Source organism: Sorex fumeus, unplaced genomic scaffold (assembly GCF_029834395.1).
Source record: "Sorex fumeus unplaced genomic scaffold, SorFum_2.1 ptg000034l, whole genome shotgun sequence".
NCBI classification, from domain to species: Eukaryota; Metazoa; Chordata; class Mammalia; order Eulipotyphla; family Soricidae; genus Sorex; species Sorex fumeus.
In genome coordinates this window covers 31261830-31283728 of record NW_026606091.1, presented here as the reverse complement: position 1 = coordinate 31283728, position 21899 = coordinate 31261830, and the positions used below count along the sequence as shown (strand labels likewise).

General features: G+C 50.1%; 1 protein-coding gene across 2 annotated transcripts; it reads left to right on the top strand.

Annotated features, from left to right (window-relative positions):
- The first annotated feature begins 1898 nt into the window (after nucleotides 1-1898).
- Nucleotides 1899-21369, top strand: SLC25A51 (solute carrier family 25 member 51). Of its 2 annotated transcripts, XM_056117216.1 has the most exons (3): nucleotides 1899-2035; nucleotides 10634-10755; nucleotides 17200-21369. In XM_056117216.1, the coding sequence occupies exon 3, from the start codon at nucleotides 17239-17241 to the stop codon at nucleotides 18130-18132; it is 894 nt and encodes a 297-aa protein (XP_055973191.1). In that variant the 5' UTR covers nucleotides 1899-2035; nucleotides 10634-10755; nucleotides 17200-17238; the 3' UTR covers nucleotides 18133-21369. The 2 variants fall into 2 exon arrangements, with proteins under 2 accessions (XP_055973191.1, XP_055973192.1); XM_056117217.1 differs by lacking the exon at nucleotides 10634-10755 and having other exon boundaries at nucleotides 1914-2035.
- Nucleotides 21370-21899: the final 530 nt, after the last annotated feature.

The window sequence follows — 21899 nt, the reverse complement described above, 5'->3', positions numbered from 1 at the left end:
AGCCATAGGCAAGGCAAATCCTTTACCTGCTCTACTATATTGCTTCAGCCCCGACTTTCCTTTTTCTTTTTATTTATTCATTTATTTTTTTTGCTCGAGCAGGCCCAGTAACGTCTCCATTGGAGACTTTGTTGTTACTGTGTCTGGCATATCGAATACTCTCGGTAGCTTGCCGGGCTCTCCGGGAGGGGCGGAGGAATCGAACTCGGGTCGGCCATGTTGGCCACGTGCAAGGCAAACGCCCTACCCGCTGTGCTAATCACCGTGAGATATACAGGTACAAAGCTGTTCATTATTAGGTTTCAGTCATACAATATTCCAACATCCATCCCTTCACCCAATTTCCCACCACCAATGTGCCCCGTTTCCCTCTCACCAATAACCCTCTCCAGTCCAGCCCCTACTTTTCAAATAATACATCTGAATAGTAATTCACATAGGGCAGTACAAACCCAATTTTATTTATTTATTGTTTATTTTTTGGTTTTGGATCACACCCAGCGATAATCAGGGGTTACTCCAGGCACTGCTTGGGGGACCATATGGGATGCCCGGGATTGAACCCAGGTCGGCCATGTGCAAGGAAAACACCCTAACTGCTGTCCTATTGCTCCAGCCCATAATTTTAAAGTGAATGCCGCTTCTTCAACTGCTGCCAATGGTTCATTCCAGGCTCTTTCCTGGCCTTGTCATCACCCCATGGAGCCCCAAATCTTGCCCTGTGCGCTGACCAGGTGCCTGGTGCCTGCGCCTGACAGTCCAGATCTGCCCTATCAGGCCTTACCACATGACCTTCATATGCTTATCTTCTGCCGCTATGACTTTCTCCCTGGGACCAAATTCCACTCATTCACTCTCCAAGTGAAAACATCTCCGACTCTCTGAGGTCTCTCTCTTAAGGGGAAAAAGAACGTTTCAAGCTTCTGAATTGCTGGAGTCTTTTATTCATATAGATATGTTACATATATTCGTGTATATATATGTGTGTGTGTGCGCATATGTACATATGAGCAGTGCTCAGGAGTCCATGTAGTGCAGAGGATCCCTTCTAGCAGTGCTCAGGAGTCCATGTAGTGCAGAGGATCTAATCTGTGCCAGCTGTGTGCAAGGCAAGCACCTTTACCCCTTGTACCATTTCTCCGGCCCCCTAAGTTATTATTAGAACATCCATTACTTAACCCCAAGTTGGGCCAAGGGCTGTGGGCACGTCCTGTATGTGGGAACTGGGGCTTTCATCCCTGGCACCACAGGGTCGGTCCCCAGAGCAACAAGCTGGGAATAGCCACACCCAGCTCGCTGGGCAGTGCACGTGAGGCAGGCATTACGTTGAGCACAGGGATTGGAGCACAGGAGACAGGGACTTGGTCAAGGTCACTGGGGCGATCAGTCAGTGTCACGGTTAGGATCTCACACGGGGCTTTGAGCTGTGTGCGGTGAGGTCCCAGATGCACGAGTTATGAGACTAAAAGGTGGGGGGGGAGGGAAGGCTTTAAAGCTGCCGGTAGGCCCCCTTGAAGCCCGCACAAAACTAGCCTGGGAAGCCTCCTGAGCAGCTGAAACTTAACCTGGGTTGCAGAAGGGGCCTCGGCGTGCACTTGCAAGCCCTGCGCGCAGGCGTCGTTGCGGCCCTGACCGGCCCGCGGGCCCGCCCACTGGCGGCCCGAGAAGGCGTTGGCTGTTTGTGGCACGGCGAGGCCGCCGTAGGCCGGCACGTTTCCCCGGGCGCCCCGGCCCGCGGAGTCCCGCGCGGACGAACGGGATGAGGGGCGGACGGACAGACGGCGGACAGAGATCGTGAGCGCCTCCCTCCCCGCACCCCGCTGCGGTGCTGCCGCGGACGGCGGCGAACCACCCCCGCGAGGGCCGGGCGCGGCGGGCGGCGGCGCGGTCACGTGACCCGCCCGGGTGACGTCGAGCGCGTCACGCAACGCCCCCCCGTCGGGGGGTCAGTCAAGGTCTGCGCCTGCGCCTGCGCCGCCGCTGGACCCGCGGGCCGGCCGGCGACGGGCGTGGAGCCGGGCGCCCGCGGCGATGGGTGAGTGCGGGGCTGGGGTGGGGCAGGGGCGGGGGTGGGGTGGGGGGAGGCCCGGGGCGGGCCGAGCCCCCCGGGGAGGGGGTGCCCGCGGCGACGCCGTGGACGCGCGAAGCCCAGGCGCGGCCGCCGCGGGGGACTCATTCGCCCTTTTCCGCGCGCGGGTGCGCGCGCGAACGCTCTCTCGGGTGGGGCCCTGGGCTGCGGGGGGGGCGGGGCGCCCCTGGGTGGGGGTCGCGGCCGAGAACGGGGGTGGGGGGTGCCCGGAACGAGTTTCCTTCGTACGCAGGAGGCTCCGCTTCCTCTCCCGGCGCGTCCCCGGCGCGCGGACTGCAGGAGGAGGAGGAGGAGGAGGGGGACACCGGGCCGGCCCTGGACCCCCACCCTACCTCCGGCTGTTCGCGTTTCGGGGCCCGCTGAAGCCGGTGACACGCCCCCGACGGATCGGGGGTCCGGGTGCTTTGGCTGGGCCTTCCCTCCCCCTTTCCACCTGCAGAGGGGGGAGTCGGGGCCGCCCCCCCAGCCTGGCGGGTTGCTGGGCCTGCGACACCGTGTTGCATCGCTTTGTTGCAAACTGTTGAACGAGGCGGGGGTGGGGGTTGGGGTGGGGGCAGGTGGGGTGATGGGGGGTCGAGCTCAGCGAGGTGGAGCCTGCATGCCCCTTCCCCTCCCAGCCCCCACCGGCGGCCTCGATTCTTGGGGGATTCTTGGGGCGGGCATCCGCTGTGTTCTTGGCCCCCGTCGGGCCGTGCCGCAGCTGGTCCCAATGCCCATCACCCGTGCTGCGCTCCCTCCCCGTACGCGGTCCGCGGGAGCCCCTGACGCGCTGGAGGCGGGCATGACCCTGGCCTTGCTTCTCTGCAACCTCCGCCCTTGTTTTGAAAGGCTTCCCCTCCCTCGGGTCCACGGACGAAACTTCCAGAGCACAGTTTTTTCTTTTTTGGGGATCATCTTAGCGTGTCTCGGGGGAGGGGGAGCATTCACCGAGCCGTCAGCGGGTAGAGGGAACCGCCGCCGGACGCTGCTTCCTGCTGGATTTCCAGGTGACAGGTGCTGTGATGATCGTGCCCAGGACTAGAGTCCAGGCTGATGCTGCTGTTCCGAGTGCTGACTCAGGCCGGCCCGCCTTGTGGAGGGTTCCTATCCTTGGCGAATTACAGTGGCCTTCTCCCCAGTTCCTGTGCGCAGAGCGAGGCCTTTGGCCCGAGATCACATCCCTGGGTCTTGCTTATCCGCCTGCCCTGTCAACTGCAGCGAAGTTTCGATGCTCCGCTTTTCTTACGCCACAAAAGTTTGGTGCCTGCAGGTGCCCGAAAGGCAGCCTCTTGAACTTTGCTTTCTAATGTTGAGACACGGGGTGTTGTAGGTGGCAAGTGCAAGTTATGATTGGTCAAAGTGCAATCAATGGCAGGGAATCACTATTTGGGTTGAAGAATTGAAATAAGAGAGGTTGGTTTTTGGAAAGAAAAGGCCATGTGCACGAAATAGATAAACTTTTGAACTGTCTCAACTCCGTTTTCCCGCAGGCTGTATACACTAGCTTTTCTGTTGCTAAATTAAGAAACTACTTAGGCTGCTCTGGGGTGTAGGATGAAAGGAGAGGGAAAACTTTATTTTTATTTATTCTTGCTTTTAGGGTCACCCCCGGCAATGCTCAGGGGTCACTCCTGGCTCATGAACTCAGGAATTTACTCCTGGCAGTGGTTGGGGATGCTGCGAATCAAACCCAGGTCGGCCAAGTGCAAGGCAGATGCTCTGCCCACTGTGCTATTACTCCAGCCCCAGGAGAGGGAAAACTTTTTTTTTTTTTTTTTTTTGCTTTTTGGGTCACACCCGGCAATGCACAGGGGTTACTCCTGTCTCTGCACTCAGGAATTATCCCTGTCGGTGCTCAGGGGACCATATGGGATGCTGGGAATCGAGGTTCGGCCGCGCGCAAGGCAGACGCCTTACCCGCTGTGCTATTGCTCCAGCCCCAGGAGAGGGAAAACTTTAAATCTGTGTGTTCCATAGCTTTCTTCTCTCCTGGGCCACGTCGTTTTATGTGGGAGCCTGGGGTACCAGGGGTGCTGGGAGAGTGCTCCACTGCTAAACCTCATCCTTAGCCCTCAAACCTTTCTGGTTTTTTTTTTTTTTTTTTTTTTGCTTTTTGGGTCACACCCGGTGATGCACAGGGGTTACTCCTGGCTCATGCACTCAGGAATTGTTCCTGGAGGTGCTCAGGGACCATATGGGATGCTGGGAATCGAACCGGGTCGGCCATGTGCAAGGTAAACGCCCTACCCGCTGTGCTATCGCTCCAGCCCACCTTTCTGTATTTTTAATTGGTGGCTCAGTATTCTTAAATTATCTTAAAATAGTTCAGCAATACATTGGCCAGTAAGTCATTAGCCAACCCTTTCTATTTGTTCTCTACCGAATACGATTGCAAGCTGGGTTGCTTGTCCCCCATGCTGTTGGTGGTTGTGCTACTCCCAAGTTGGTACTTGGGGGACCAGGTGGTGCCTGGCTGGCACCTGGGCACCTGCAGGCAGAGCCTATGCCCATCCCATTGCACCACACAATCATGGCAGATCTGTACCATTAAAAATATTTGTTTTTTTTCTTGGTGGGGGGTGTGTGTGTGAGGAAAATTGGGGACACTGGTGGCGGGAATTGTGGACTGGTGAAGGGATGAGTAATTTTTCCTCATGGTGATTCAATAAGAAAAAAATTAAAAATATTTTGCGAACAGAAGTGGACATGATCATTATGTAAGGCTTCGGGGGAGGGGCTGCGTGGGGCACTCCTGGCTGCAGTGCTCGGAGAGGGAACCTGGAGCTTGGGGTGGCTTCCAGCATCATGCAGAGCCCCTGCTCAATCCGATGGCCACCTCTCGGCCCTGAAGCTTCTCCGTAACGAGCCAGGTATTTCCGAGAAAGGCTGGGTGTGATGGTTAACAGGCAAAATAAGGCTTGATAATGGAGCCTTGACAAATTGGGTGAAGTACCTTTAATTTGAAAAATATGAAAAGCAGTTTAAGTACTGTTTTAATAAAAATATGAATATGGACAAGTTTGGGGGTCTTGGACCACACACAGCAGTGCTCAGGATTTACTCCTGGCTTTGTACACAGGGGTCCCTTCTGGAGGGGCCCTCAGGACCATCTGGGATTGAAGCCTGGAAGGCCGCATGCAGGGCAAGTGCCCCCACCTGTTTTCTCCAGGGACTATGGACAAAATTTTGTTGCTCAGGTGCATGTAGGTGTTTGGGAGGAGGGGAAGGGCGAGTTTGTTTTGCTTTACTTGGAGTTACTCAGGAGCTACTCCTGGCTCTGCCCTCAGGAATTATTCCTGGGGATGGCTCAGGGGACCATCATATGGGATGCTGGGGCATCAAGGTAAGCTCCCTACCTGCTGTACTATTGCTCTGGCCACTCACGTGCAATAATTCGTAATTTTTATTATCAAGGAGCACATATTGTTAAAAGTAATAGGGTTCGATTTGTAGTTCGGTGTTCAGGAAATATGAACTTAAACATGAAAGTTTAAGTTGTTACATTGTGTTACTGTGTAATCATATATACATTTGGTCTGATTTAATTTTTTTTTTCTTTTTGGGTCACACCTGGCGATGCACAGGGGTTACTCCTGGCTCTGCACTCAGGAGTTACTCCTGGCGGTACTCAGGGGACCATCTGGGATGCTGGGAATTGAACCCGGGTCGGCTGCGTGCAAGGCAAACACCTACCCGCTGTGCTATCTCTCCAGCTCCTTTTTTTTTTTAATTCTGATTTTTTTGTTTGTTTTTTTTTGCATCACACCCGGCTATGCACAAGTGGTTACTCCTGGCTCTGCACTCAGGAGTTACTCCTGGCGGTGCTCGTGGGACCACATGGGATGCTGGGAATCGAACCTGGGTCAGCTGCATGCAAGGCAGATGCCCTACCCACTGTGCTATCGCTCCAGCCCCTATTCTGATTTTTTTAAACATTGTTTAGTTCTGAAACTAGAAGAGCAAAGCATAACAGAACTGTAAAGCATTTCTAAGCCAGTTGTATTTTAAATATTTGTTCATCTCGTCTCTGTGGCATCTTTTAGGGCTGGAGTACATGCTGTGCCTGCAGTCGCTCTGATGCCTGCAGCCATCCGGAGCTCCAAGCTGGGAGTAGCCCCAAGGCAAATCCTGGTGTGGCCAAAAAAAGTCCTCAAGGGCTGCAGCAATTGTAGGGTGCTTGCCTAGCATGCAGCTAACCTTGGTTCCATCCCTGAGTTTCCCCAAGCCCATCAGGAGTGATCCCTCAGAGCAGAGCCAGGAGCAAAAAAACCTGAGCAAAAAAAAAAAAAAATTTTTTTTTTAACTCAATGTTTGTTAAAACAGTGAAAGTAAAGATGTGGATGACCAAATGATTAATGTTATCAAACTCCATTCTCTAGCAGATCCCTCTACTATTTACAGAATATTTGTTTAAAATATGTAAAAATGTGCATAAATATATGCTATATAAAATTTATGATTTTTTTTTTGTTTTTGTGTATTTGGGGCCACACCTGGCAGTGCTCAGGATGACTTCTGGCTCAGCACCCAAGGATCACTCCTGGTGAACACTGGGCACTGTATGCGGTACCGGGTATTAGACCCAGGTTGGTTGTGTGCAAGGCAAGCACCCTGCCCACTGTACTATGTCTCTTGCCCCTATATGTGAGTATATTAATGTAGTTAAAGTAATACTGTCTTTAAATGGTTAAGAACACAAAATGTAACACATCTGTTTGAAACCAATGAAAAAGCTGAGGGTTTGTCTTTCAATTCTCCCCAAGTCATATATGTGCTACTTTACCTCTGTAGAATCTGTATAAACTTGGGTCAGCAATGTGCAAGGTAGCGCCTTGCTCACTGTACTTTCTTTGGTCCCCTGAACTTGTATCTTGAATTCAAAAAAGCAGGTATTGAAATGTGAACTAACACAGTCAGCAAAAGAGTAGTAGTTTTTCAAATTGAATATTTGGGGCCAGAGAGATAGTACAGTGCGTAGGGCACTTGCCTTGCACACAGCCAGCCTGGATTTGATCCCTCGCATCCCATATGGTCCCCTGAGCTCAGAGCCAGGAGTAACCCTGAACGTCATTTTGGTATGACCCAAAAACCAAAAAATAAAATAAAATTCAGCTTTCATAATAAGGGAACAGAAGGTCAGGGGCCTTAGGTATATTGGGGACATGGAGAGTGGTATAACTCTCTATCCAAAGTACAGATACCCAGAGACTATAAAACCTTGCTCCTGGAAGTGCGCGGCCACATTTGCGCCCGCGCAACATCTTGTTTTCTAGATCTTACTCTGCAGAACCTGGCAGGCTACCAAAAGTATCCTGCCTACACGTCAGAGTCTGGCAAACTCCTCACGGCATATTCAATATGCCAAAAACCAGTAATAATGATGGGTCTCATTCTCCCGACCCTGAAAGAGCCTTGAATGTGGCACTTTTTAAAATCTCAGGGCTAGGACAAAGGAGACGTTACTGGGGCCTGCTCGAGGCAATCGATGACCAACAGGATGACAGTGATGCAGTGATCCAAAGCACAGATTTAGCAGCACTGAAAACATGAGATCTAAGCTACAACCACCGATCTTTGAAATGTGCCTGTCAAGGGGGCAGGGTGGGGCACTGGTGGAAATCCAGTGTTGGGATCTTGTGTACATGAGACTCAACTGTCAGTAATTTTGTGAATCATTTAAAATAACATTGCCTTTTTAAAAAATGAAATAAAATTGAGTCTTCAGAGGCTGCGAATCACACGGCGTACTCTGTTGATTGCTTAAGTACTTTGAGGGTAAGGGAGGAAATCTGACTTCTAGCAAAATTTATTTTTTACTCTTTAAAAAAAAAATTTCAGGGGCCGGAGCGATAGTACAGCAGATAGGGTGTTTGCCTTGTACACGGCCGACCTGGGTTCAATCCCTGGCATCCCATATTGTCCCCCAAGCACTGCCAGGAGTAATTCCTGAGTGTAGAGCCAGGAGTGACCCTGAACATCGCTGGGTATGACCCAGAAAGAAAAAAAAAAAGATTTCATTTTCATAAAGCTGTTCACACTAATTGTCTACATTCAACAGTTCAACACCAATTCCACCACCATTATACCGTCCTTCCACCATTATTTTGAATTTTACCACCACCACCCAAGCCTGCCCCAAAGGCAGATGCTAAATAATTTATTTTGTATTGCTTGTTGTGAATTGTATGGGATGTTATGCAGCTGCGGAAGTGGCCTAGCGCTCCTAGAATTCTAATTTTTTTTTTTTTTATATTTGTGGTCTGATGGCATCTCTTTGGCATTATGCTTTCTTCTGAGGTTCATTTGTGAGTCTCTGAATCATGCCCGATAATGAGCTTAGGTGGTGTCCTGAGGCAGTTCTTGGGCGTGACTGCCAGGGACCCAAAGGAGTTGGGAGATGGGGGGGGGGAGGTCACCCATCTCGTACTTCTGGGGTTTTCAGCTGCTCCTCCCGCATACCTCAGTGTTTTAGCCGATTCATTCTCATGCATGAGAGGCTCAAGACAAGTTGGGAAGGTTGGCTGTGAGCATGGAGGCAGTTGGGTTCTGGAGGTCTTCGGCTGCTGGGGTTCATTTGGGGCAGGCTGAGGGACATACCTGCCCCTCTCCCAGGTGCCCCAGTGAAATCAGCCTGGTGCGGGGTGGGGAGACATCTCTGTTAATGCACTTAAATGGCCTGATTTTGATCTATTTTGAGATTTATTTATGGGTCTCTGAAGCAAGGCCAATATATGAGCTTGATTAGCTGAGCCGGAGGTGGTTTGTGGGCGTGGCTCCCACACACCTAACTTTTGACCGTTTAATTTCTGAGGGAAACTTCGTCCCAAGTTGTTGGGGTCTGGCCAGAGGCACAGCGGCAATTTAGAGGTATCAGGAAGCCTGAAGGCACCATCAGGCACAGGTTGACCTCCTGGGCAGCACTATACCCACAAAAATTCTTTTCCTGAGAGGCAAACCAAAACTCAGTCTGCAGGGCCCAGAGAGATAGTACAGTGGGTACTCTCCTTGCATGTGGCCAATCTGAATTTGATCTCTGGCACCCCACGTGGTCCCGAGCCCGCTAGGAGTGAGCCCTGAGCACCTCTGGTTGTGGCCCCCCCAAAGAAACAAAAACTCTGTAAGCCACAGAGACTACAACTGGATGTCAGAACTACGACTTCTCTTATCTATGCCAGAACATTTATAGATCGTAATCACAGGCCCACATTTTAGGGCCAGATAGAGACATTCAGAACATTGACTGCTGTTCCATTTTAATTTCTTTGTTGTTTGCCCCCTCACTCAATTGTTTTTCTTTTTTTGGTGGGGGAGGGCGCACCCAGAGATGCTCAGGGGTTACTCCTGGCTCTGCACTCGGGAGTTACTTACTCCTGGCGGTGCTGGGGGACCCTGCGAGATGCCAGGGATGAAACTTGGGTCGGCCACATACAAGGCAAGTGCCCTGCCCACTGTCTTATTGCTCCAGCTCCTCCTCCTCCGTCTGATGTGGCGTGATTCTGCAGAACAGGCGCCTCTTGCGTCCGTGGCTGCTGTCCTCCTGTGGTGAGACAGCCCTGCAGTGGGCTTGAGGGCTTGGCCACCCTGTCTGTTGCCTAATTGTTCTCTCACCGATGAAGGCCAGCTGAAGGCAGGCTGCAGGGCTGGCGTCACAGGTCTGGGAAGACAGTAGCCAGAGAGAAGGATCTCTCACCCCAGGGCTGCTCTCCTGACTGTCAAGGGAGAGGACCACGGGCCGCTCAGAGCCGCAGCGGGCTTGGGCTCTGGATAGGGCTGCGCCTCATCCCATCTCAGCGTCCTGGGGGCCAAGGAGAGGGTACAGCTGGTGAGCTGATTTGTCAGTGAGACCAGAATCCCCCTCCAGAGCATCATTTTTGTTCCCGGGCCCCACCTGGCAGTGCTCAGGGGACAGTGCATGCGTGGGGATCAAACCCGGAGTTCCCCCATGCACAGCGTACAAATGTGATGCTGCTCTTTGAGCATTGCCGCTGTCTGCAGTAGAAAATCTTGTGTTTTGTTATTGTTTCTGGGCCACACTTGGTGGTGCTCAGCAGCTACTCCCAGCTCTGCTCAGGGACCATGCATGAGCTCAGCCCTCGCTCCAGCTCTAGTGCCTTCAAGTAAGAAAAAAGTTTTATTGAAAAGAAAATGTATACACTCAAATTACTAAGCAAAAGAAAAAAAATTTTTTTCTTTAAGCATCTCAATAAAATGACAGGAAAACAGTGACAAAGCAGGAGGAAAAAAGATAAGAGGGAACTGGAGAGAGAATGCAGGGGTCAAGGCACTGCTGGCCTTGCAGGCTGCCCCCTCTGGTTCAGTTCTTGGCACTGCGTCTGGTGATCCCTGAGCACTGCTGGGTGTGACCTCAGAAGCAAAGAAAAAAGAGTAGAATTGGTAAATTTATTAAGTTGGTTCTTTGCCAGGATGAGAGGCATATCAATTAAGTAAACAGACTGCCCTGCTCAAGGAAAAATGGATTATGCATACCAAAGAGTAGAAGTAATTTCTAAAACAGCAAGTGCTTTCTGAGGCTAAATGAAGAAACTCGGACTTTGTTTCTTACAGGAAATCCAGTCGTCAGAATTGACTCCCGAGGAGAGGCCCTAACCGAGTATCGATGGAAGAAACTGGAGGAGTTCTCCAACAGCTGCCACCCGCCCAGACACCAGGGACAGACGGTGTTGCAGGTGAAATCTTGACACCTTTAAGGAATGGAGCATTTTGTTAAGGTTTCAATTTACCAGCATAGGGAAGAAAAAAAATAACAATACTTTTTATGAAGACAGTGGAATGTTGACACCTGAACTTGGTGTGAAGCTAGTACTAAAATTGAAAATTTGATCCTTTTTTTTGTTATTGTTTTTTTTTTGGGGTCACACCCAGCGTTGCTCAGGGGTTATTCCTGGTTCTGCACTCAGGAATTATTCCTGGCGGTGCTTGGGGGACCATATGGGATGCCGGGGATCGAACCCAGGTCGGCCGCATGCAAGGCAAACGCCCTACCCGCTGTGCTGTCGCTTCGGCCCCCAAAATTTGATCTTTTATGACTAAAGGTAAAGGTAAAGGCCCTCCCGTTGATCGTCGATTTGCTCGAGCGGGCCCAGTAACGTCTCCATTGGAGACCTTGTTGTTACTGTGTCTGGCATATCGAATACTCTCGGTAGCTCGCCGGGCTCTCCGAGAGGGGCGGAGGAATCGAACTCGGGTCGGCCATGTTGGCCGCTTGTAAGGCAAATGCCCTACCCGCTGTGCTATCGCTCCAGCCCTTTTATGACTAGTGATGTGAAACTTTCAACATAGTATAGAAAGGGAGTGGGTGAAGAGTACAGCAGTTAAGGTGCTTAGTTTGCATGTGCTCAACCCAGGTTTGGTATTTGGCACCACATCTGATCCCCTGAGCACTGTCAGGAGTGATTCCTGAGCACTGCTAGATGTTGCCCCCAAAACAAACACCCACAACGTGTGTGTGTGTGTGTGTGTGTGTGTGTGTATAAATCTGTGTGTATTTATACACATACCTAAATATATTAGCAAAAAGTATTTTGGATACAGTACTTTAATTTTTAAGTTAAAGTTCTCTTATATTAATCTTGATCAATTAGGATTTGTCTCCAAATTAAGAGACCATTTTACAAAAAAATAAATTAAATGCAGGGGTTGGAGCGACAGTACAGCAGGTTGGATACTTGGTTTGCACGTTCCTAACCTGAGTTTAATCCCCAACACCCCGGGAGTGTGGGGCACAGCCAAAAGCGATCCCTGAGCACTGAGCCAGGAGTAACCCCTGGGCATTACTGGGTGTGACCCGGAGAATAAATAAATAAGATCAAAGGAATATGCCATGTATATATCAGATAGAAGCATCACACTTGAGAGGCAAACTTGAAACCTGTGGTCTGGGTGAGGCAGTGCTCTCTGCCCGCCCCGCGCTGTGCCCAGGGGTGAGAATCTGAGATCCACCGTTCTGGCCCCTCTGTGGGCCCCCCAGATATTTCAGAAGAGCCACGGGTGAAAAATCACATAAACGGGGGACCGTGCTACAAGACTAGGGGTCAAATGGTGGAACCAGGGTGGCCACAAGAGGGAAATAAGGTGGGAACGGGGCCAGGGTCAGCAAAAGGGGCAGAGGCAACTCTCAGTGACATTTCTGGTTGCTGAAAGTGTGTTGTTAACTCAGTGGCCTAAGAGGTGGGTGATCTCCATATTTTACCAACAGTGACACAAGGCCATGGAGACCTGAGTGACTTGCCACAGATTGTATTGCGTGTGCATGTGTGTGTGTGTTTGTGTGTATGTGTGCGTGTGCACAAGGTAGAGCTAGGATTTGAATCCAGGCAGTGTCTTGTAATTCACGTTTGGCGAATTTCATCTTTTATAGCCACATGGTATCCCAGTAGATAGCCAAAGCATTTGGTCAAGATTCCAAATCAGAGTCCTCTGATTTAGTGCCAGCGGAATGGGGTGGAGGTAGCTGAACTTTTTTTTCATAAAAAGGAATACATGTATTTTCCATCCTCGTATTGGAAAACTTTATAAAGGTCATTATCAGTTGATCATTAGTATTAGAAAAATTAAATGCATTTGATGGGGAAGTTTAAGTACAGTTCCTTGTAAATAATAGCAAAACAGGAAACCATACCAAAACTTAGTTGGAGAACTGTGAGTAGGCTCCAGAGAAATGGTACCTAATATATCCATCCCATGTGGTCCCCCGAGCATCACCAGGAGTAGTTCCTGAGTTCTGAGCCAGTCGTAACCCCTGAGCATCATTGGGTATGACCCAAACAAACAAACAAGAAACCAAAACCCAAATACATTGTTGGATAGTTTGCTTTTTGACTTTTGGACCACACCCAGTGGAGGCCAGCGCTTATCCCTGGCTCTGGGTTTAGGGATCATTCCTGGAGATACTTGGGACCATCTGGGATGCCAGGGATTGAACCCAGATCTGCTGCATGCTAGGCAAACACCTTACTTGTACTTTTGCCCGGCAGTTTGCTTTTTTTTTTTTTTTAAATATTTACTCTGTGGTTTTAAAATGGTAGCATGGGGGTGGTGTAAGGGAGTGGGGGTGATGAGTCCGACTAAGGCAGAAAGGGGCGTCTCCCCCTCTGGCCTGAGCTCCAGAGAACTGAGTAGTGGCCACCTGAGGAGAGGATGACTACATAGTTAACTGACTTACGGTTTTGTGTTTCTCTGAAAACTTGTGTTTTTAATGTAGAGCTTAAAAAAACCAACACCTCAAAAAAACCCCCCTCTCTTCTGTAGGGAATTTTGAGGGGGAAGGTTTGGGCCGCTTTTGGCCGTACTCTGGGCTTCCTCCTGTGTCTGCTTAGGGCTCGCCTGTGGCAGGCTCAGGGGGACACGGGACAGCCAGGAAAGGAACTCACAGGAGTCGCTTACAAGGCGAGCGCCCTCCCCGCTGCGCCAGCTCTCTTACCCTCCTGGGTGGGTTTTGACTAACTCCATTTACCCAGCAGTCTCTGCAGTTTGACCCCGAGGAATCTCTTGACAGGTGATTCCAGGCTCCTATTTCTTTGCAACCTGCCAGGATTGGAAAGACCTCCTTTCCCTGAACCGTGTCTGACATGAATTATCCAGATTTCAGTGGGCCACATTTCTGGGCACGTGGGGACAGGCTTGTGGCTTCTTCCTAGTGCTTAACTGCACTCAGATCAGGGCCCCCTGCTGCAGCCGTCAGTCAGGGAGGACTCTCTGATTAGCCTGCACTGGGGTCAGTGATTTGCCTGACTCGAGTGCTGGCAGCGGGTGGCTGGTCAGGAGAGAGGGTTCCTGACCCCTTTTCTCGTCTTCCTTCTTGCCAGCAGAGAGCACCCTTGATTTGTTTTTTCCTTGTTGTTTTGGGGCCACGCCCAGCAGTGCTCAGGGGTACTCCTGGCTCTGCATGCAGAAATTACGCCGGGCAAGAGTATCACGCTAAGTGAAATGAGTCAGAACGAGAGGGACAGACATAGAAGGACTGCACTCATTTGTGGAGTATAAAATAACATAACATGAGACTGACACCCAGGGACAGTAGATACAAGGGCTAGAAAGATTGCTTCATAGTTGGAAGCCTGCCTCATGAGCACGGGGTGGGGAGGGGTGGGGGGAGAGAAGGCAGCTGGAATAGAGAAGGGATCACTAAGAAAATGATGGTTGGAGGAATTGGTCGGGATGGGAGATGTGTGCTGAAAGTAGATAAAGGACCAAACATGATAGCCTCTCAGTGTCTGTATTGCAAACCATAATGCCCCAAAGTAGAAGGAGAATATAGGGAATATTGTCTGCCATGGAGGCAATGAGAGGGTGGGAAAGGGGGGTATACCGGAGATATTGGTGGTAGGGAATGTGCACTGGTGGAGGGATGGGTGTTTGATTGTTGTGTGATTGTAACTCAGACATGAAGACTTTTAACTATATCTCACAGTGATTCAGTAAAATAAAAAATTACTCTTGGCAGTGTTCTGGGGACCATAGTGGGGGGCCCAGGGACGGAATCCAGGTGATCTGCATGCAAGGAATGTGCCCTACCCGCTGTCCTATCATGCCGTCCCCGTCTTGTCTTTTGTAATAGAATCCCATTGGCAAGACACTTTGCATGCCAAACAGAGGTCAGCTACACGGATGTCCCATTTTCTTAGGTTGCCTCTTCTGGGAAAAGGGCACCCAGATTTGCGTGTGCTGTTTGTGGGAAAGGACAAGTGGCAGACCCCTCTAATTTTTCTTCGAACAAGTAATAAGAAAGAATTTGTTTTATGCCTTCTAGGGGGCAGGGGGAGGGAAACTGGGGATATTGGTGAAGGAAGATCACTCCACTGTTGTGGTTGGTGTTGGGACATTGTATGCCTGAAGCAGCTATATATATTAGTCTTGTAAATCACAGTGGTTTCTTTTTTTTTCTTTTTGGATTACTCCTGGCTCTGCACTCAAGAATTATTCCTGGCGCTGCCCGGGGCACCATATGGGATGCGGGGAGTTGAACCCAGTTAGCCGCGTGCAAGGCAAACGCCCTACCCGCTGTGCTATTGCTCCAGCCCTAGTAAATCATAGTGTTTTAATAAATTAAAAACAGAAAAAGAATGAATGGCAGGACTGAGTCAGAGGGTGGTAGGATTTCCCGGGCGTCTCCCTCATTCAAATCCCTTCGCACTCAATAAAGTTGCTGCTGCTCTTTTGTCCGGCCTCTGCTCTGCCAGGACACACCCCACCTTCAAGCCCAAGGCAGACCTCTTCAGTGTTGGACATCTGCCCAGAGGGGTGTCTGACCGCACGGTCCCTCCAGATAGCCAGTTAGTTGCCCTGGTTCCTTGTTTTGTTGTTTTTGTGTGTTGTTAGGGGCCGTACCCAGCCATGCTCAGAGCTGACTCCTGGCACTGCACTCGGGGATCACTTCTGGTGGGGGCTGGTCCTCTGCGTGCAGAGCCAGTGCCCCTCCCCGGTACGATCATTGCAGCCTCTACCTCCCCCACAGTCTTTAAGAACAACCATACTGTCATCACGTGGCTGCATCTGCTCACGTTCTGTTCCCTCCGACACTGCCTTTCTTGACACATTTCCCTTGACACTTGTCACTCGGGGTTCGAGCACAGGCGTCCTATTGTGCACGTGGTGACATCCAGGGAAGGTTCCCACGCGCGCTTCTCTGGTGATCACGGAGAAGCACCTTTGCATAGGCTTGTCGGTCATTTGTGGACATTGTTCCAGGACAGGTTGAATCAGACTAGGGAGTGACAGGCCTGGAACATCTTGCCCTTGTAAGGAAGAAAATGTCTTCAGGGTACATGATTTTGCCTTTCAGATTCCCAATTTATTTGGCCTAACAACCCCCCTTCAGAAGAAAAAAATAGATATATACCTGTCCAGAGGGGTTTTATACACACACACACACACACACACACACACACACACAACTCAGGGATCTTTTGAACTCCACCTGTATGCACACAGGTCTCCCCAATTGTAATAAGGCCACTACTGCCCAGTCCCATCGTCTCCAGTGCCCCCCAAGTGGGCCAGGAAGGGCCACTATGGGAAGCACTGAAGTAGGTGGATCCTAATGCTTTTGTACTCCTCATCTTTTCCACATGGCCCTGGGCTCTTCTCATGAGAATGGGCGCATGGGCCCTGGAGCTGGACTTAAGGACCTCAGCCCCCCCCCCCCCGCCCCCCCCGGACTGCTTTGGGCAAAGGGTAGAGCCCCCTTCTGCCTTAGTGACATGGGGGAGATACTGCCTGATTTAGGGGGCTGTCGTGAGAGTGAACACCTTGTTGCCCGTGTGTGTGCCCCACCCACCAGTGGTTCTTGCCTGAAGGTGTTTTCATCAGCACCAGCATCAGCGTGTTAACTACAGGAAAACACCAGCAGAGCACATACCTGCCGGCCTTCCTAAGCCCCGGTCTCCGTGCCTTCCGCTCCAGCAGGAATGGCACGGACTCCTCACGGACGTGATCCCACTGTGTGATGCCTCCTGCTCTGAGTCCCGAGCGCCTCACAGAGGCCTAGTTTAGAGCAGTTGCCCCGGAGAGTCTTCGTGGGTAGAGTGAAGGGTTGGCTGTCTGGCTGCTCCAGTTCTCCTGGGAGAACTTTGAGTCTGTTCCAGAAGGTTAATTATGTTCATGCTGCTAGGTAGTACTCTCAGACCAATTCCAGAGGTTTCAGATTTTTCTGGTCTCATGACCGCTGTCTGCTTAAGTGTTAATTGTAGATGCCAAAGAATCTTTGTGCAAGTTAATAGTCATGGTCTTAAACCTTTTGAAAAAAGAAGGAAAAAAAGTTAAATCTGGGGCCAGAGTTAGTACAGGGGTTAAGTCGCTTGCTCTGCACACTACCAATCCCAGTCCGTTCCCGGCACTGCTTAATGGTCCCCGAGCACTGCTAGAAATAATCCCTAATCCCTGAGCACTGCCATGTGTGGCCCAGCCTCTCCCTCCCCCAGATTAAATATGTATTAATAAGCTTTGAAATGACATTACTTGGGCCGGAAAGATAAGTCAACGGACTGTAGCGCTTGCATTGCATGCAGAAGCCCCGGGTTTGATCTCCGGCTCTGCGTATGTTCCCCTGCCAATTGATACCCAGAAACCAACATTAAATAATAATTTCAACCTGTCATTTATTTAATTTGTAGATTAAAAATTCTTCATGAAAAAGGAAGCCCTGAAGCATCATGATGGATTCAGAAGCTCATGAGAAGAGGCCGCCGATCCTGTCCTCGCCCAAGCAAGAGCTGTCCCCTCACATCGCGAGCGTCACTGAGATGAAGCACTACTTGTGCGGCTACTGTGCGGCTTTCAACAACGTGGCCCTCACCTTCCCCATCCAGAAGGTTCTCTTCCGGCAGCAGCTCTACGGCATCAAGACCCGGGACGCGGTTCTCCAGCTGAGGAAGGATGGGTTTCGGAACTTGTACCGCGGCATCCTCCCGCCACTGATGCAGAAGACCACCACGCTGGCACTCATGTTCGGCCTGTACGAGGATTTGTCCTGCCTGCTCCGAAGACACCTCCACTCCCCGGAGTTCGCCACCCGGAGCCTGGCGGCCGTCCTCGCAGGTACCACTGAGGCGATTTTCACTCCACTGGAAAGGGTCCAGACCTTGCTTCAGGACCACCGGCACCACGACAAGTTCACCAACACTTACCAGGCGTTCAAGGCACTGAAGTGCCACGGGATTCGCGAGTACTACCGGGGTTTGGTGCCCATTCTCTTCCGTAACGGCTTCAGCAACGTCCTGTTCTTTGGCCTGCGGGGCCCCATTAAGGAGCACCTGCCTGCCGCAGACACGCACAGCGCCCACCTGGTCAACGACTTCATCTGCGGAGGCCTGCTGGGGGCCATGCTGGGGATCCTGTTTTTCCCGGTCAATGTGGTGAAAACGCGCATGCAGTCTCAGATTGGTGGGGAGTTTCAGTCGTTCCCCAAGGTGTTCCAAAAAATCTGGCTCGAACGGGACAGGAAACTCACAAACCTCTTCAGAGGCGCCCATCTGAATTACCACCGTTCCCTCATTTCGTGGGGCATAATTAATGCGACTTACGAGTTCCTGTTAAAAATTATATGAAAGGAATCACTAGCTCCGTGACATTTTATCAGTGCAGTAGACAGTTCTAAGGAGAATGCAATTTGGCTTCATTCCTAATTGGCAAAATACAAGTTGGTGTCTTAAGTCCAGGACACAGTGAATTACGGGGGCACAGCTCTTTTCCTGAAGCACCAACAAGTTCAGAATAAAAGGTTTCAGGAGGAAATTTTAAGGGTTTTGTTGCCTTTTTTTTTTTTGGTCGGAATTTTAGACCAACTGCCTGGTTATCAATGTCTGTATGATGGGCTTTGCCAAGAGACAACCTAGTCCCCTGTCTTTGCTGAACTGTGTTCAGTTAGAGATCAGACTTCCAGCCCAGAGGGAGATGCCTCAGGCTTGCTTTAACTACTCCAGTGCTTGCCTCTGCCCCGAGGACTCAGAGGGCAGTTCCTGTTAAGCTTAAGCATCGCGGTAGGACCGAGGAGCAGAACACAGCAGTAGAAGCAGCTTCTTAGGGAGAAATCACTTCTGATAACGAATCGCTTGCCTTTGTTTTGCTCAGAAAGCCCCCACGGATAGTTGGGACCCGCTCTCTCTGTGTAGAAGTGCTAGAATCGGGCAGCGAATGGTATCGCCTGTCGAGTTCTGAATGTGACCTTAAACCTTTTCGATCTGCTTCATTGTCAGAACATGGGGAGACTTGAATTTGCAGGTTTTTTCCCCCCTAGAAATTCCCCCCCTAGAAATTTCCTATAAATTGCTTACAGGGTACTTGGACTCTGTTTCTTTGAATCGTTGCTGCCAAACGAGCCAAGTGCTTTGCATTTCTCCCCTTTGATAGTAGTTGGTCGTTTCAGGTGTCAACTCTTGGAAAACACTTTGATGAGATCTGTTTTTTGGAAATCCACTAATAGGATCCCACTTTCATTATCTTCCCCTTTCTGGTTCCTTAAAACAAGGGAAGGGGTGAAACCACAGGATAGCTTTCACACCTGTGGGGATGTTGGCTGTGCTTGTTTTGCTCGCGGAAATGAATTCCGGTCGGCAGTCTTAACATTGTGGGAATGCCGTTTACCGCTTCATCATTAAAACAGTAAACCAATGAAGATGCTGGGAAGGTTCACTTTAAGTTCTAGAAATTGGAGGGCAGGCTCACTTCTGCCTGACAGACACCTGTTGGTGACTAACGCTAGTGGAGTAAAACCCACACGTCATCCTCGAGAAGTGGCTTCTCACTGTCTGCAAAGCTGCACTTGTAAATACTAGACGGTGAAGATCACATTCCAGCATCCGACCTGGCGGACACGTCCGGTCTCTCACGCCCAGGTTTCCGTCGTTCTGGGTAATCGCATATAAACGTGCTCATGCTGACCAATCAGAGTCAGGCTTTCTGTTGTTTACTCTGTTTCTGGGCCGGTGGTCTCCCCCAAAGAGTTACCTCTAAATCCCCAACAGCTGGTCAGAGCAAATGAGCATCCTTCCGGCAGTAGCGGGTTAGGCAGCGGCGCCAGGCAGTGAGGAAACAGCTTTGCAGCAGCTGGAAGCGGCGGTTTACTCTAGGAACCTCCGTGCAGGTGTGGGGTTTTCCAGAAACAAACTAGCACCAAATAAATGTGAGTAGCATCCTTTGGCCTATGCCATAGTCGGGTGTGAAGTGGGTCAGGTTCCATCGGTGACCTGGGCACTGCGGTGCTTTCATACAGGCGGGTGTGTGTGGGCCTGGGTGTCCCTGAGTGTTCCCAGGTGTGAGTGTGTGTGTGTGTGTGTGTGAGTGACACCCCCGCTCAAGCAGGTGAGTGATGCTGGGGGTCTAGGGATGGTCTCTAGGGGCCTCCCTTTGTCTCTACACTCCACGCTAGTGTTAGGAATCTGATTTCTAAGGCACTTAGGTGAAATCAAAATGAAGTGAGGTTGAAGTGGCGGGTGGGGGGGGGAAGGATGCCTTGGTTTCTCCTGTCTCGGATACTCGGATATGTTGCTTTTTTTTTTTTCTTCTTGTAGTAAACCAAGTTTATTTGACCTAAATTTCAATCGCTACAATCATACTCTAGCTCTGTGAGCATTTTTTAGTACACTTCCTGGAGACTAAGGCGAGGCATTCATCAAATATGTTGCTTTTAAAAATAATAAATATTTTTAATGGTTTTAACTCAGAAACTTTGGCTTTATTTATCACTTTTTACAGCTTTTGAAGACCAAACCACAAATACTTTACCAGGGATGGTTGTCTATTCGTAGACCTCTTCAGTTAGACAACAACAAAAAAATTCAGACTGGTGGTTACAACAGCTTTGTATGAACTTTAAAAGTAGCCAAACCGTATTCGTAAGTGATTCAAACTTGTTTTTACGACTTCATTGTGAACTGGTGTGATGGTAATTTTGAAAAGTCAAGATGATGGAATAATCTTATCTGAAAAGCTTTACAAGTGGCCTTTCTGTCACAGACGGGCACAGAGGCCATTTTGGGTTCTACATTTAACATAGTAGCTTGAGCCCCTGGGAATTCCGCCGAATCAAACACAGCCTGTATGGGGAAGCCAGTTGTCTTCATATTAAATTTGTGATCGGAGACAGTTGATGCTTTGACTAGGCAACACTCACGTGAGTCTTCTGGTGGGTGATCTTGTAGTTGGATCTATAATCCCCTGCTCTAGCTTAGGAACTGGTGCAATAATAACAGTTGTGTGTGTAGTTAAGACTTAGGGACCTGAAAATACATCTACAATAGAATCAGGACAGGCCGCAGAGAGGTAAGGGAGTATTGGGTGGTGGACAGGAAAGGGCCCCGGGGTGGGGACTTTACAGAGCTGATTGGGTTGGCCCATGCCGCTCAGCAGAGGGAGAATATTGTGTGCAGGCCCCATGGGCAAAGGAAAGGTGGGACGGGCCACTTTGGAAGGAGAGTGAACACTCGGACTTGGTTTCTTCTAAGGTACGAGCAGTCAGGTTTTGTCCTAGGGGAAATCAGGGCACATCAGAGACTCAAAAGGTGGTTTCCTCACTTTTGAGGATTTTCGGTTTTTAATGCTCTTTAATAAATGCTTGCCTAAGTGGCTTTCAAATTGTGCCGGTGTCGGCGTTTCCCCTTTTAAGGTTTCATCATTAAAAGTGGGTAAGAACACTCAGCTGTTTTTGATATACTGAGTTTTGTGACTTGAGTTTTGTGACAATGAGTTAAATGAAATCTGTTCAATGTTTCAGAGTTACATGCTTCTCTCTCTCTCTCTCTCTTTTTTTTTTTTTGGTGATTATGTGGAATAAAGTTTTTTAAGTCCATTCTATTTGGTCTCTTTCCTAGCACTAGTGTCGTACCTGGGTCTGGGTGGTTGTTGGTTTGGAAATTTTCTTCCCCTTTTGTTCTTGGGCAACACCCAGTGGTGCTTCTGGCTCTCTACTCTGGGCTCGCTCCAGAGCATACGGGGTGCCGGGGAATCAGGAGTGGAACCTGTGTTGGCCGCATCTAAGGCAAGAGCCCTCCCTGGACTATCTTTTTGACTCTAACCGTGCAGCATTTTGTTCCTAAAGCTTTATCTCGCAAAATAAACGTCACCGAGGATGCGCTGTCTTGGTGATTCCGTTTATCAGCCCTTGCTGGGAAAGGTCTTCCAGGCCATTTACGTCAACTCCAGCGTTTGTAGTTGTGTTTCTTCATCATCTGGCAGCTTCCGTAATAGTGCACTACTTTGTCGTCTACTACTACTTAGATCGTGATGAAATCAAGCCTTAGAAGAAATTGGAGGAACTGGAATGATAGCAAAGCACTTGCCTTTCATGCATCTTACCCAGGTTTGAGCCCAGGCACCT